The following is a 15,682-nucleotide window of genomic DNA, read 5'->3' as shown; positions in this document are numbered from 1 at the left end:
CCCCTTCGCCCCTGGCTGGTGGTAGGAAAGCCCAAAGCCACCTGCAGCCCCAGCTGAGTCATGTAACACGCAGTGGGGGGAGAAAGCAGTGCAACCGCTTCATTTTAATGAACTTTCCTCTGAGTGTTTCCTAGTACCCGAGCTGCAGCTGGCACAAACACCAAGGCAGAAGCATGCTGGACCCCACCGAAAGGTACATGTTCTTCCTGGCCCTGCAGGGTCTGCATGAAGTCTGTGGGCTTTGCCCCGAGCCCAGAACTGGCCAGGCACTCCTCCCGACTGTCCCGACACTTGCACAGGCACCTCCTATACACAAGGGCAAATCTTTATTTACAGAGCAGCAGTACAGGGGATACAAACACTACCCCAAGAGAAGGGAGCTTCCCGCTTCCCTCCTTCAGGGCACGGCAGCAGCGGGTAAGACACACCACGCCAGCAAAGGGCACCGCATTCCCTCCCAGCATGTCAGCAGTGTCTCCGGTGCCCTGCAGGAAGGCACAGGCTAGACAACCCTGGTCAGAGCCCCCAGAAAATCAGGCTGTGATTTTTCTGAAACACAAAGCCTGTGCTTTGCCTTCTGCCCTGCTCCAGCCCAGGGATACCAGTGTGAAGACAAGTAGGCCTTGGGCACTGGAGATACTGTGCTGTCAAGGGAAGATGGTGTTCTGGACCTCTGGCCCACCTGGAGGGTGAGAATGCAATGGCTGCTGCTAGCAGCAGAGCTGAGAGAGGCCCAAGCCCCTGGGAGACAAAGCACAGGGATGAAGCACCTGCTGTAGGGGGTTTCAGAGGCTGGGCCCATCCCAGCCCTGCAGCTCAATTACTCCCACAGAACCTCAGAGCTGATTCTCCAGGCAGCGTGCGGATGTCCCATGCCGAGGTCCTGCACGGACAGGCGAGACCAGGCTTCTGCTGCTGCTGCCAAGAAGACACAGGGACCACATTCAAAGGGCCCTGGTTGCTTTTAACACTACTGGGCTGAAGACGGGCTCCAGAAACTCAGCATTAATCTTCCACAATTTAAACCTACAGCAGCTCCTCAGCCCTGGTGGAGCCTTACCCTCCTGGGTCATGGCCCCAGGCTTTGCTCCCCTGCTCCTGGACAGACACAGGAGACTCAAACAGCATAGGTGAACTCACCCCTGCCCTCACAGAAGCTGCATGCTCCTGCCTGCCCTGCCAGCCCACCCTTCTTCCTTCCCAGAAGAGCAAGTGGCAGCCAGCATGCTGGGGCCCAGGATCACTGCAAGGCTGCGAGGGACACAGCCTCAAGGCAAGCAGTAGAGGCTGCAGGGCTGGCCAGCCTCCCTGAGGCCCCTGGCAGTCCTGGCAGGAACAAGGTATGGGGTGCAGGCTCCTGCCCGCTGCCTCACGTGTACTCTGTCTTCCGGATGTAACTGGAGGGCACATAGCCCTGTTTCCCATGCGCCTCGGCCAGCCACCACTCCTGATTGCCTGTGATGTCCTCAAACTGCAGGATCCTGAGTCTTTGGTTAGCTGACACACTCAGCTCGTTGGTGTTTCGGCCTTTGAAGGTGTAGAGAGCATAATAGACCTGCCAGACAGAGGGAGAGTGTCAGCTGCATGGCCGTGCAGGGTCTGCATGAAGTCTGTGGGCTTTGCCCCCAGCCCAGCCTTGCTGTAGCATTGCACAGGATGTGTCAGTTTTTGTTCCTCTCCCCAAACAGCGACACCACAACCCTGTCTTGGCCTCTGCCAGAGCTGCCCTGCCTTCACGTGCCCACCCCCATTTGCAGCCTAGTTCTCTGCCTCTGCACTTCTGCCACTAGGAGAAAAGGTCCCATCCTCCATCTCAGCCTTTTGGGACAAAATAGCCTCCAAGTCCCACCTCTCCCTGGTCACTGCCAGGGAGGAGGATGATTCAGCCCCCACTCAAGCAATAGGACCAGTCCTTGGCACCCCCAGCTGCCTGGGGAGGTTGAGGGGCCTCACCTGGTTGCCTTCTGACTCACTGCTCTCCAGCCCAGAGTCTCTGTCTTCCACCAAGGCTGCGGGCCTGAGATGTGCTTTGGTGAGGTGCCCGTTGCGAGAGCTGGGGCTGCAGCTCAGTTCAGGGCGGCTGTAGCAGCGCTGAGATGTCACTGTACCAGCTTCTAGTGGGGCTGTCCTGTCACCAGAGCCAAGCTGGGGCAGAGAGGGGGAGTCCACCTCCGTGGCAGGCTGTGGGGACTGGTAAAGGTCTGCCAGGGAGGCTGAGTCCTGCAGGGGTTTCTGAGTGAAGGTGACGGCCGCCCCACTGGGGCTGAAGGTCAGTGTGGTGTTGCTCTGGGGAGAGGAGCTGCTGTGCTCTGACTCGTTCGAAGAATGGCTGCCAACAGAGACATCTGACTGGCTGCGGCGTGGGTTGTAAGGCTTCAGAAAGGAGCTGTACACAAAGCCCTTGGTCACTGCAGAGAGGGAGAGGAAGGGAGTTCAGACTGGGGCACAGGGGGACCAGAGGAGGGGACACACAGCAGGTGCCAAGGGCAGGGAGCAGCCACCTACCCCCGTTGTCTATGAGCCAGCGATTCTGGCTGCCCATGGGGTCCTTCTTCTTGATGACACCCACAATGTCTCCCTCCAGCAGTGAGACATCCAAGTCTTGGGCAGCATTGAAATTGCGGTCTGCCTGGAAGAGACTGTCTGGGGGATAGCGGGCCAGGAGGGCAGCTCGGATGTCATCTGACTGCAGGAGGTAGCTAGGCTGCAGAGGAACAAGGTGGGCATGAGCGGCTGCCCTGGGCAATGCAAGCCCTGACACGGGGCAGAGGGAACTCACCAAACCAACAAGGGGCTGCCGCCGGGCAGACTGCCGCTCCACACTCTTCCTTTCAAAAGGCTTCTTGGGAGCCGCCTGGGACTCTGGGAAGAAGGTGAAGGACTGAAGCTGCTGGAGGACTCGACTGTGCTCATCCTGGAAGATAGCAATGAGGTTCCCCTCCCTGCTGGACACCTTCAGTAACTGGAACCAGAGCAAGTTTGGAGGTCATGGTTAGGTGACAGATGCTGGGAGAAGTGTTCAAGAGCTACAGCAGAGACCACATTAGCTCCCAGGCCAGGCAGGGCTCTGAGTCTTGCCTGTGACTTGCATCAGGCCCACATTTGCAGTCCTGTCTTGACCCAGCTCTGAGTTCTCCCCAAACTCATGAGCTGAGATTCTCCCAGGCAAATCCTCTCCTGCCACTGCTCCAGGAACAGCCACAGCATTCACCATCTCTGTGCACAACTGCATTGTGACCCCACAATCCCTGCCCTGAGAGCATCCCACAGCAGCCCTCCCCAAGGCACTTGGGACCTGAAACTGCAGCAGCAGCTTCCCCCGCAATTGGACGAGTCCCAGGGAGGCTCGGGGACAAGCCCCATGCAGGGATTAGCACTGCCCTGAGCCCAGAGTGCTGGCTGTGCTCCAGGAACCCACCGACAACAGGGGTCTCAGCTCCTCCAAGGCCAGGCGCACAAAGTCACAGTGTGCCTCAGCATAGCCCCGCACGCAGCTGGCAAACAGCTCCTTGGCAAAGCGCAGGAACTTGGGCAGCTCGTCCAGCAGCTGGGCGTTGAGGGCCTCATAGTTGTTGCGGGCTGACTGCAGCTCCTCCAGCGTTCGCTTGTCCTTCAGCTTCTCCGCTCGCTCCGTGCAGTTGTGGAAGTCAAGGAGCTTGTCAAAGCGTTTCTGCACCAGCTTGTGGGGCCCCGCAAACATGCTCAGCAGCTGGTTCAGGGGTGAGCTCACCAGCCGCTCTGTCCGCTCTTTCTGGTGGGCAGAGATGCAGAGACCAGGTGAGTCAAGGTGCGCTCTCTCACTGTGCAGTGAACAGAGCAGCTCACCCTCCAGCACAAAACCTCCTCAGGGCACACGGGGTCCATCTTCCTGATGGCACCCACCAGAGCTCCACAGTCCTTCCAACAGGAACTATTCTACAATCTTACATAAATATGCCAGTGTGGGCAACTCTATAGGAAGTACCTGAACCACTCATGTAATGAGCTGTAACATTTCAGTTAGGGCTGAAAAAATGTGTAACAGGCACACTCAATATACATCACAAACCCACAGGCATCAAAGCTCTCAGGAGGGAAGAGCCAAACAGGAGCACTCACACCTCTTCCACACTGTGTTAATTCTCCCTGCAGCCTCCCAGGGGCTGCCCATCTGCAGCCGGCCCCCAGGGAGGCCCCAGAAGGGTGCCCCCAGCACACTAGAACACAGCCTCACTCACAAAGTCGGAGAAGAGCTGGTCGCTGATGAGCCGATTCACTTTCTGGAACTGGTCCAAGTCCCCACTGCCCTTCTCTGTGCACAGGTCCCACATGCTCACTGCTGCCAGGGCCTTCATGCAAGCTGACTCCTGCACCAGGGACACACAGTCAGCACAGCCATGCTTGCTGCCCAGGAGAAAAGGCCTCCCAGGGCAGCCCAGACTCTCAGAGACCACCCCAGTCACAGGGCTGAGGGCAGGAGCACTGGCCACACACCATGCAGGCAGGAGGGGCAGTGCACAGCAAGCCCCGTGGGTTGGGCATCACACCCAGACTGACTCACCCGGACGTGCTGCAGGTAGAGGGAAAGGTCCCGGATGAAGGACTTGATCAGCCGCTCCTGCATTCGGAAATTTTTCTCTGTCTCTTCAAAGGCTTCATCCTTCAGCTGTGAGAGAAAACATCTCAAGGGAGGCAATGCAGGACTCCAGCACCCCGCAGAGTGCAAGATGTGGGGCCTCCTGCTCACAAGCCAGACAGCAGAGATGGGTGGTTCAGACCCTAAGCTCACTCTGCCTTGCTGGCCAGGATCAGAGTCACTCATCGGGGAAGTAGCAGGTGTAGGGGGACAGCAGATACCACCACAGAAGCACTGCAGGGTGTAAGTGCACTTGGCAGTTGATGTAAATTACCTGGGGTGCAAAGCCTGTGAGATGCTTGAGGTGGCTGCTCACACGGTTGGACTTCTTGATGATAGAGTGGAAGTTGAGCTTGGAGATCTTCTCCATAAGGCTATCTTCATCCCCTTTGCGGTACTTTAGTACTAAAGAGATTGATGTAGAAATCAGAACCCTTGTCAGCACAACACCCATGTCTTCCAGTGCCTCATCAACAACTGCCTTGCTGGCTCTCCCCTTCCCTAAGCCTTTACAGTGCCAGGTACCCCACATATCATCACAGAATCATGGAATGGGTTGGGTTGGGAGGGACACTAAAGGTCATCTAGTTCCAACCCCGCTGCCATGGGCAGGAACATCTTCCACTAGACCAGGTTGCTCAAAGCCCCATCCAACCTGGTCTTGAACACCTTCAGGGATGGGGCATCCACAGCTTCTCTAGGCAACCTGTTCCAGCGCCTCACCACCCTCACAGTAAAGCATTTCATCCTTGCATCTAATCTAAATCTACCCTCTTCCAGTTTAAAGCCATTATCTCTTGTCCTATCACTACATGCCCATGTAAAATATCGTATCATACCATACATCATCTTGAAATCCAGCACTGTGCCACCTGTATTACCCTTTTTGGCTCCTGATATGCCCTACAGTTTGTAGAACCACCACTCAAATTCTTAAATAGGATTATGCATAGTGTTAATGTAAGATGACATAGGAGATGGTGTACAATAACCACTGTACACACAGAAGGTATTTATTTTGCTTCTTTAGCAAACATAAGCAAGCTTTACAGGCAGCATATGTCCTCTCAGCTTCAGTGGAGCTATGTGGAAAGAGTAAAGTGTTAGACTTGTGTAAGTCAAGAGCTTCAAAGGGAAAACAGGAAGGGTGGCTGGCAGGTCAAAGGAAATAGTTTTCTCCCTCTGTTCAGTTCAAGGAGGCTGCACTTGGATACCATGTTCAGTTTTGGTGCCCCCAGGTCAAGAGAGATATGGGGGAGTCAGGTGGGCTCAGCCTGGGAGAAGGCAGAGTGGGATCTGCTCACATCCAGCAGCCACTTGAATGGCAGCTACACAGATAATGAAGCTGAACTCTTCTGAGCAGTGCCAGGCAACACAAGGAGGGGCAATGGCCACATATGGCAGCTTGGGAGCTTCAGGGTAGATCAGGGAGCACAACTTCACCGCTTCACCCTAACGGTGGTGCAGCCCCGGCACAAGAAAGCAGAGGCTGTGAAAGCTCCATCCTTGGGGGTCAGTGAGAATCTGCTGGAGGGAGCGATGGCTGATCAGAGCCAGCGTTGGGGACAATCCTGCTCAAAGCAGGAGGAGGTTGGACCGCAGACCTCAGAGAGCTCTTGCTGCCAGCCCCTCTGTGATTCTGTCCTGTCTACAGACATTCCTTCAAATTTAAGTCTCCAAATATCAGTAACACAGAGACTGCCCTAGCAGATTAATTCCCTGCTTGTGTTGTTTAAAACTGCATTTTTAAACTTTAAATATATATTCTTTTGTCTTCTCATTATTTTTGTTTTCATTTAATAGTCATATGAACAGCAACTGCATACGTTACATATCCCTGTACCACAAGAAACAGCTGAAGTCAGATGTATGCTGCATTACTTTAAGTATTGTACTCATGCTCAGGTTTTTTAAATGCAACTCTTCCACTGCCCTTCTGTGAGTGCACAGACTTTGGGAGCAGATTCCTTCCATGACTGTGGTTGCCAGCCAAGGCTCAGGAGCCAGCAGACACCAATCTCAACACAGCCACTCCTGTCTCCCCCTAGTACTACCCAGCTACTCACCCAGGTCCTTCCGGCGCTTGTACTCATTGATGTTGACGTTGATTTCTTTGACTGCGAGGACAGCAGCTGTGAGTGGTGCCTTGTCAGGGTGAGCCTCAGGGGTGGCATTCAGCAGCTCCATCAGCAGCAGTGGGTACCTCATCACCCTTTGCACTGGCTTGATGAGGAAGGAGCCTAAGTTAATGTAGTTTGTGCAGCCCCTGGGAAGGTGGGACAAAGGAGATGCACCAGGTTTCAGTCCAGCTCTGCCACACAAATTCTGCCCCCTCGAACCAATGCCAACCAGACCCAGAACACCAATGCCTCTAAACCCACCATACTCCCTAAGTCACGCCACCCTCACCTCCAAACTCACTGCACTCCTGAACTCTCAGATGCTCTCACTCATAGGTGCTCCCAGATCAACCCCAGGTTTTCAGACCTCACTCACACCAAGTGACCCTTCCCAGTCAGGATCCTCTCCATTACCAGACCCACCGTGAAATCCCACATAGGTACAGTTACCACAGTTACCAGAACACAACTTGCTTCAGACTGTCCCACTATTCAACTGCCCAGATCTGTCCCCCAGTGCAGGACAGACCGACTGTGTTCAGGACCACAGTCAGTGCAGGGCCTTCCTGGCTCCTTGGGGCTGATGGCTCCCAAAACCTGTTTCCTGCCCAAGACGTCCCCTCACTTCATCATCTGTGCTGCCTGCCTGTGTAGCCCACCCATTGCTTCTGCTGTGATCATGCCCCAGACATCCCACTCCTCCCAGACGTGCCTCCACTAGGCACAGTTAGGGCCCCCCAGTGTGCACCTAGCCGGTGGTAGGAGGTTAGTTACAAGGGAGCAGCCAGGCTAAGACAGACAAGCAGGGGACTAAAAGGAAGGATGCACTTACCACTCACTGTACAGGCTCCTGCAGGCCCACAGAGTGCCAAAAAGCAAAGAAAAGCAATGGGTTAATGGGGTGGCAGGCGTGCAATCCTGCAGCCAGAGCCTTCTCCCTGTCCCACAGTGACGCTGCCAGGGCAGTGGGCAGCCCTGTCCCCCCAGAGCAGCAGCCAGTGTTGCTGGCTCCTGGGGCATTAACCTCCACAAGCTGGAGCTCTAGCAGTCACTGAGCCAGGCAAAGCGGCTCCTTCCTCACCAGCCATGGTGGGGTAGGGCTTAAGAAACAGGAGCCCTCAATCCAGGACGTGCCACCTTCTCTGTACCTTGGTGGCTTCTGCTCAGAGCTTTAGGGGGCCTACAGGTGTCCCAGCACCTGTGCATTGGGGCAGGGAGCTATCTGAACCCAGAGCCTGGTCAACTATGCAGTGACACAGCCAGCCTCCCTCTCTGTTACCACCTGAACTGTCCAAGCACTGCTAGTAGAGGGGCAGGGACGTTGGAGACTAACCCCCCTAGCCCAGCCTGTTGGCTGCCACAGCCAGAGGCTCCAACCTGAGACTATCCAGCAGGTCCAGGAGTAGTTTCTGCATCTTCTCATCCTTCTCATAGGTTTCCAGCAGTGCGATGGCCTCATCATGGTTCTGGCAATACACCCTGTAGACGCTCTCCAACTCTGCACGCTGTGCCAGGAACACTGGCCCTGCAGACAGCAGCAAGGCAGTATTTCAGTGACTCCTGGTCCCCAGCTGCCTCCAGCAACACCAGCACGTCTCATGGTGAGACACCCAGTATCCTCATTCCACACAGAAACTCAAGAAGACAGTGCTACTAGAGCACCCAGAATGTCTCCTGATCACCCACTAGTACAGACAGCTCAATTGATCCAGGTCTCCCAGGGGTGAGAAGTGGGGACACTGGCCACTGGAATCACACAGAGAGCAAAGGCACAGGTTGCCCAAGGCCTGAGTAGCAAAACCTGGCAGCGCAGAAGCAAGAAGTGGGGCTCGCGTTGGGGCAAGGGGCCACGGAGGGCCACAGGCACCATGCTTCTCAACATAGCAACTCATGGGGCAACACAGATCTCCTTGGCTTCTTCGCTGGATGAGTGGCAATGGGGACCAATGGGGAGGAAGCCCAACCCCAGTGATCCTCTCCCACCATTTACATTTTTCTGCCCCAACACTAGCAAAACCCATCCCAATCTACTGAGAAAAGCTAACAGCAGAATTCATACCGACGGCATCTGAAGCCTCCAAGGTGGACAGCAGCTGCTTGGAGAAGCTAATTACCATGTGGATGTTTCCAAAAAGACCCTCTAAGTCTATGTTCTGCATCTGGGGAACGGGAAGAGAGACGTCCTGGATGGGGGAACATGTCCCCGTCAGACCCAACAGCCCCCTCCTTGCCCTCCTGCAACCCATCAGTCCTCAGTTTCATAGCAGCCACCTGATGTGACCTCCTCCCATCACAGTGACTTCTGCACTCACTCCCTGATCCCCTAAGTGCACTGAAACTTGCAGTCCTTATGCATCCTTCCAGAGTGTCCTCTTTCCCAGCAATTTCATCCCTGCCTCTGTTCACCTGTCATTCTCCCTTTCCTCTCACCAACTCTGTCCCTATACCAAGACCCCGTATTTTCTTTCTCCTGACAATGAATTTAATCTACAAACCAAATGAAAAGGAACATTTCCTGCCCCAGAAAATAAATCTGTGCTACTTTCTGCCAGGTCTCTTGCTCTCAGCGATAGTGAACTCAGCAGGATCCCAAAACAGATGGGACTATTGCTATGAGTGCAGGGAGCAGTGAGAACCATCCTGCTCCCCTCAGCATAGCCGAGTTTCCTCCATGGGTTCCCATCCTGCTGCCTGGCTGCCTCTAAGAACAAAGTGCACTCAGTATCCTTACCCCATCCCATTAGTGCCGCACCATAGTTTGTCCTCCCTGCTCCCACCTGTGCCTGCTGCAGGGGCATCATGATCCTCTCCACACACATCTCCAGGTCTCTGATATAGTCCCGCTCTGTCTGGAGCAGCTCCTCAATAACCTTGGATCTCTTCTCCAGCATCCTTTGCTCTGGGCTCTCAGTGGCAGCTGAGGATTCCAGTGATGGTGTCTGGGAGGACAGGAGAGTCATCTCTGCAAGACAGACAAGTAAGATGAGCATCCTCCGAGAGGAATGCAAGGACAGGAGACAAGTAGCACCTGAACTGTGCCACACTCAAATCTACGAGACTGCCAAACATGACTGTTAGAATGCAAGACCGTCCATCCAAGGACTTTTCCAGAGAGGCCATCCCTGGCACTCCCAGGCAGCCCCCACAGCTTGCCCCCGCAGCACCAGCAATGCTGCCATGTCCCTGGCGCCAGGACAGCGGGCACCAGGCAGCACTGCGCTGCCCCAGGCCCCGGCCCCAGATGACTGTGCGGGCCCCTCTCCCACCTCCGCTCCCCAGCTCTGCCGCTCCCGCAGGCGCCGTGGGGCCGCGCAGCCCCGCTCCCCTCCTCACCGCCCTCCCAGCCGGGCAATGGCGGCCGCCCCCTCCCCTCAGGCTGGGAACAGGGTCTCCGCTCTCCAGCCCCGGGGCATTTCCATCTGAATGGCCGAAGGCGGCCTCGGGCACCCACAATAGTGCTGCCGGCGGCAAAGCCCGGAGCTGGAGCCCTCGCTGGGCCCGGAAGGCCGGGGTGGGCACTCGGCGGCGCGGCCTGGCCGGATGCACCCCACGGGCGGCCACGCTGCCGGGGCGGGCGGCCCCGGGGCGGGGAGGCCCCCAGCACAGCCCCGGGGCCTGCTCCGTGCCTGGGCCGCCGCCCCGCCCGCAGCAGCCCCCACAGGCCGCCGGGGCGCGGAGCGGATGCCCGCGGCTCCCAGGGGTGCCGGCAGCCGGCCGCCCTCCTCCCCGGCCTGGGGCCCCGGCAGCGGCTTCTCTCCTGGTTTTCCGTCCCACCTGCGGCTCTCGGGCGGCCCAGCCCCCTCCCGGTTTCACCGAGACATTTTATCCCCCAGCAGACTCCTGGGCCCCAGCTACTTTCTACCCCACCTGCCCGCTTTGGAAAGCGTGTGCCCCCCGGCCAAAGGCGCAGCACCGGCGCACCCCCGCTCACCCCCCAGCGCAGGCAGCACCCCCGCAGCAGCACTGCCCGGACCCCCGCGGCAGGCCCCGGGTACCGACCCAAGGCCGACGGCTGAGCGGACAAACGCCCGCCTGTTCCAGCCGTCTCCCACGGATCCCCGCTGCTCTCTCTCCACGGGATTTTATTAAGGGTTGCTGGCATGCTCCAGCTCAGGCATTTGTAAAAATATTTTTGCCGGACAGGCACTTCCAGATCCCCACCTCCCTCACCTCTCTGGTTACAGCCTCAGGCAACAGCCGCCCAGCCTGGGGGGGTCCCGGGGACACCCCGCAGGGCTCGGGACATACCCTGGTACCCCGGCACCCACCGAGCACAGCCCCCAGAGACCTCTGTGCTCCCAGGCGCTGGGCAGGCCCTGCTCCGGCAGGCAGCCCCCAGCCGTGCCCTGTGGGGCGATGGCCGGAACCAGCAGCAGCATGAAACATGGGATGGGAAAGTGCTGCCTCTGCCCAAGCATCCTGCCTGCTGCCCTGCCAGGCTGGGGGTTTTGCACTGAAATGACCTAGGAAAGAAAAGAAACATGGCTGAGATGAGACAGCGACTCAGCCCATACCTAACCGAAACCACGCAGGCCTTCCCTGCTGCAGAGCAGCAGCAACAGACACCACCAGCACTGGCATCAAACAGCAACTTCTCGCAGCTACCTGGGCTGCAGATGAACTGCTGTGCCTCTTGCAGAAAGAACAACTTTGAAATCAGTCCCAGGCACCTCCCCAGCCACAGCAAATGGGAAACCCAGCTGAAACCCCACTCAGAAAACGTCCAGAGAAAATACCTGTCTCTCTAAGCTGTTGGCTGCTGCTCTGCCTTGAAATTGAGCCTGGGGAGAGCCAAAAGGGGCAGCTCCATGGAGGAAGATTTAGCAGCACAACCAGCACTACATTTAGCAAGCAATTCTTGAGAAAAGCAGGCTTCACCGATTCCTATCAGCAAGTATCCTTAAAACTACCCCCCAACAGAGCCAAACTGCATAAGCGAAAAGGGGAGGTTCAGCCAAGCCAATGGCTGTCTTGGCTCCCCACCAGGTAAGTCCCCAGTGATGAACTTTATCAACTCATATGCAACAGAAGCCCTTGAGGAGGGCCTGGGAGCAGCTGCTGGGTTTAACATTTGCTGTTTGCATTTCCACAGCATCTGCAAAGCCTCATTAGCAGACTGTGCCCTGCCGTGCAAGGCCCTCCACAAACATCCAACAGCGATATCCTTCCCAAGACACAGCGCTTGGAGCCTGAAGAGACAAGACACATGTACAGGAGGGACAAAGAAACACCGAGACAATTCAGTCAGCAGGTCTCTGCAGCTGAAAGAGTTCAGAAAGTAACAAGTCATTTTAAAGAAGGATACTTTTTTTTTAAGGAATGGCATTTGTTTTGTGGGAGAGCAAGCTCAAGTGGGAAGGCAACCTGGAAGAAGCAGGAAGGTGTTAATTTACAATGCAAACAGGCATGTGAAACCCAGAGGAGGTGGGTGGATGAGCTGACACTGAGGCACCGGGTGGCCTGAGAAAAATCTTGAAGACTCGCCAGAACAACAGCCAGAAATGACCCATGCAGCAGCGTTTGGGAAGACAAATGGAAAAGACTACATCTGCTTGGCCAAAGAATAGGATTTTGCATTTATCTCCAGGCAAAATGCCACCAGATGAAGCTTCGTACAGGACATCTTGGGGGTTTACCACCAAACAACCCTGCTGTTCTTCCAGCTTTTGCCATAGCTAAATTGCAGCCACATGATGTATCTGGCTCCAGCTCACCAAAATGTAGATGGGGATGCCCAGTGCTGCTGGCAAATGCAGCAGGTCCCCACGCTCCACCAAGCAAACCCCAGGCAAGTAAATCTAGGTCAGGCCCTTTCAGAAAGCGCCCTGCAGTGAGGATTTGACTGACACTCGTGAGACTGCCAGCTCTGTGACACCCTTCCTCTGCAAGTCTCAAATCCCTGCCTGTGGAAGGGAAATTAAAACCTTCCCTGCACAGGTTTTAAGCCCACAGTAGTCATCAGCTCAGCCTGCCTGACCTGGCATGATGTAGCCATCCATTCTACACTCTTACACCGTATTGGTATTCACGTTATTTTGAAAACTCCTATAAATTAATTCTACTCTGGCCTTCTTGCTGTTTCTGAATATTTCAAGATTCTTTTAAAAACAAGGCTACACTGCAGCCAAGTCTCTTAGGACTCTTGCTGTTTATCACTAGTCCAGCATCCTCCTTCAGCGATGAACTCAAAAGTCATCCTGCCTCTTTCCAAACACTAGCAGTTCAAAAAATTCAAGTACCGAATTTGTTTTTAATATTTGGCTCTTCTATCTGACCAATATGTGTAATACTTAGGATTTGTTTCTGGCACCTTTAAAAACTCTCATTTTTTGTATTTCATACCATCTCTGTTGTTTGCCATCAATTTCTTTTTTCCTGTTTGTCACACATTCTTGCATCTCTAGTAGCAGTTTTCCCTAAATTAGGCTTATTAAGCATTTAACTAAACCCACCCATTTCACAGCTGTGGGTTTTGGTCATCTAGTAAATGCTTTTTAAACAGATCCCCATTTTACTTCACAGATTTTCTATGTAAATGTTACCTTTCAATCTGAGTCATCATGCCCATCAGCTTTGGAGGCACAAAGACACACACCACAGCTGGAATGGGCCCCACTAGCCTGCAGGAATGAGACTGGTATTTCTAATGAAGCCACCAAATTCCAAACCAGTGACAAATTTGTGTTTACCCATGACACAGATGCCAAACAGACATTCAGAAATACCCTTCCAAAAACAATGTTCTCAATCACCATTTTCAGAGACTCAATTCTCTTGTAGGTTGCGTGAGCTCTGCAATCTGCCTCTCTAAATTAAAACTTCTAATAACATCATTTTCTCTAGTCCCTTTAGCGAATTTGCAACAAGTCTTTGGCTCTCTGGAATGGTCTGATGGTCTGTGACAGCCTCCCAGGAGTGCCTGCTTTTGAGCTTTGCTAATTCCCCCACTGACACATGGGAGATTCAACACCAAGCTGTAACCCAGCCCCTGGCAGCGAGGTGTCAAGATGCAGCACACTCCCACTTCTGTCCTTCCTGTAGAGGCCATGATTTACTATCGCAATCACACGGCTCATTCTGCTTGTCTCAGAAATGCCACTGTCACCAACTTTCTTTCCATTAACCTGCTAATTCTTATTACCTACCCCCTAGTGGGAGCACACGCATGATTAGAGGTTTTCTCCCTGCCCCACTCTAGAAGCATAGTTGACCCATGAAGACCAGATCCAACAGGATGCATGTCCATCACACACGGGCTCGGGAGCTCACCCAAAGGGCTACATCGCCCGCCAACTCCTCGTCATCGGGGCTCACCTGCCAGCATCCCCTGCAGCACGACAGGGCGCACCCTTGCAGGGCACCCAGGCTGCTAACACAATCTGGAGAGGGATGTGCTGCCCATCAGCACTGAGGACAACCCCTCGCACCAGCTCCCTAAGCATGAACCTCTGACGGGAGCTGCACCCAGCTGCAAGACAAGCCCAGCCCCGGGGTTCACAGCTCAGCAGAGTCAAGCAGTGACTCAGGACAAAACAAACCAGCTGCAAATATTTGAAGTATGTGGACGCCAGGAGGGGAGGAGCCACTGCCTACCAAGAGAGGAGAGGGGATGAAACTAGGGCAGGGAATAATTAATCTGAGGGAAAGGCTAAAACTCGCTGCCAGGAGCACGATCTGGCTCGGCTGAAAACTCTCACTCTGGACATTGGTAATAAGCCTGTAACAGAATACATCCACTGCTCCGAAAGCAACGGACTGAATATATTCAGTGTCTCATTGCTCCTTAGAAGGAAGCCGGGGGTGCAGAAGACAGGTGCAATGTTAAAAGAGGATTTCAGCCCACAGAAGTGAATTCAGCCTTGGCAGAGTCCTGAGACCACGCAGCAGGAGATAAATCCAGACAAACCATAAAAATGAGCTGAAAAGGAACAGAACAGGGACACTTCTCCAGGGCCACTGGAACTGCTTGATGTCTCAAAGATGTCTGGTGCAGAGCCTGCTTGGTGGGGATGTCCCTATGTCATACAGGATTACAACCATCAACCCAAACAGCCTGTGGTTGTCCAGCCCCACTGCATTCTGTGTGAACAGAGGATGGTCCCAAGCTACGATGCAGAAAAAAAGTGAAGTAATATGGTGGTGTACAAATGGCAAAAAGGCAAAATTAAACAATAAATATTCTGTTTCTTTCCTCTAAAAAGAAAAGACAAGACCTTGCTAACTGGTACCCTGAAAAGCTACTGCCAGTGGAGAACATCCATAAAAGAGGGCACTCCTAATCAGGTTCTCCAGGGACTGTATTTAGGCTTGATCCTACATAGTATTTCTGAAGTAAATGGAAAATCACTGCTGTCATGTAGAGAACTGAACATCAGTTCAACAGAATCACAACTAAAGATGAGGCATATGAGTCACTGAGTGACCCAAGGTATCCTGAATGAGATGGAGTTATCCAAACCAAGCAGGTTTATCGCAGACAAATTCATTAATGTATTAATGGGGACAAGAAATGCAGCCACACGCAGGACTATCCTGGGGAGTAATGTTTCTACTTGGTTGGCCAAAACTCAGCAGGAGTTCCTCAAGCGCTGCAAAGCCAGACTGGTGTCCTTGAACAAGGGCACAGGAGTGCAGCAAGGTAAACCTCTGTTCCAGCAAGTGCTGACACCCACCCAGAATGCTTCACGCAGCTCTGAAGTCCACTATTTTAGAAGCATCTGAACTGAAAAATGAGCGAGCATCAGAAGAATAAATACTGAAGGGTCTTCCTGTGAGACTTTGCCATGACTATTTTAAGACTCTATTCGATACAAAGAACTGAAGACTGAAAAATAACTTAATTACAGTACATGTCTGAGAAGAATATCAACTAAGCTCTAATTTAGTAGAAAAAGGTTGGGGTTCAGAGCTGAAATGCAACACATTAACATGCAAAACCTTTAAGAGT

General features: G+C 54.0%; 1 protein-coding gene across 4 annotated transcripts in view; it reads right to left on the bottom strand.

The window, feature by feature from the left end:
* Positions 1-309: 309 nt before the first annotated feature.
* The window catches only part of DNMBP (dynamin binding protein), a 35,578-nt gene continuing 20,205 nt past the window's right edge, over positions 310-15,682 (bottom strand). For 2 of the 4 annotated variants that reach the window (XM_055793855.1, XM_055793854.1), the window contains 13 exons: positions 9,513-9,697; positions 8,795-8,918; positions 8,113-8,260; positions 7,568-7,585; positions 6,682-6,881; positions 4,890-5,020; positions 4,541-4,645; positions 4,218-4,346; positions 3,419-3,751; positions 2,780-2,962; positions 2,506-2,704; positions 1,954-2,408; positions 310-1,555 (listed from right to left, as the gene is read on the bottom strand). In XM_055793855.1, coding sequence (XP_055649830.1) covers positions 1,370-1,555; positions 1,954-2,408; positions 2,506-2,704; positions 2,780-2,962; positions 3,419-3,751; positions 4,218-4,346; positions 4,541-4,645; positions 4,890-5,020; positions 6,682-6,881; positions 7,568-7,585; positions 8,113-8,260; positions 8,795-8,918; positions 9,513-9,697 — 2,396 coding nt within the window. In that variant the 3' untranslated portion in view covers positions 310-1,369. The remainder of the gene's footprint in view (positions 1,556-1,953; positions 2,409-2,505; positions 2,705-2,779; positions 2,963-3,418; positions 3,752-4,217; positions 4,347-4,540; positions 4,646-4,889; positions 5,021-6,681; positions 6,882-7,567; positions 7,586-8,112; positions 8,261-8,794; positions 8,919-9,512; positions 9,698-15,682) is intronic. The other 2 variants (XM_027788871.2, XM_055793856.1) reach the window with 2 other exon arrangements.

The sequence above is a fragment of the Falco peregrinus genome, chromosome 1 (assembly GCF_023634155.1).
Source record: "Falco peregrinus isolate bFalPer1 chromosome 1, bFalPer1.pri, whole genome shotgun sequence".
Classification (NCBI taxonomy): domain Eukaryota; kingdom Metazoa; phylum Chordata; class Aves; order Falconiformes; family Falconidae; genus Falco; species Falco peregrinus.
This window is presented reverse-complemented; position numbering and strand designations above follow the sequence as displayed.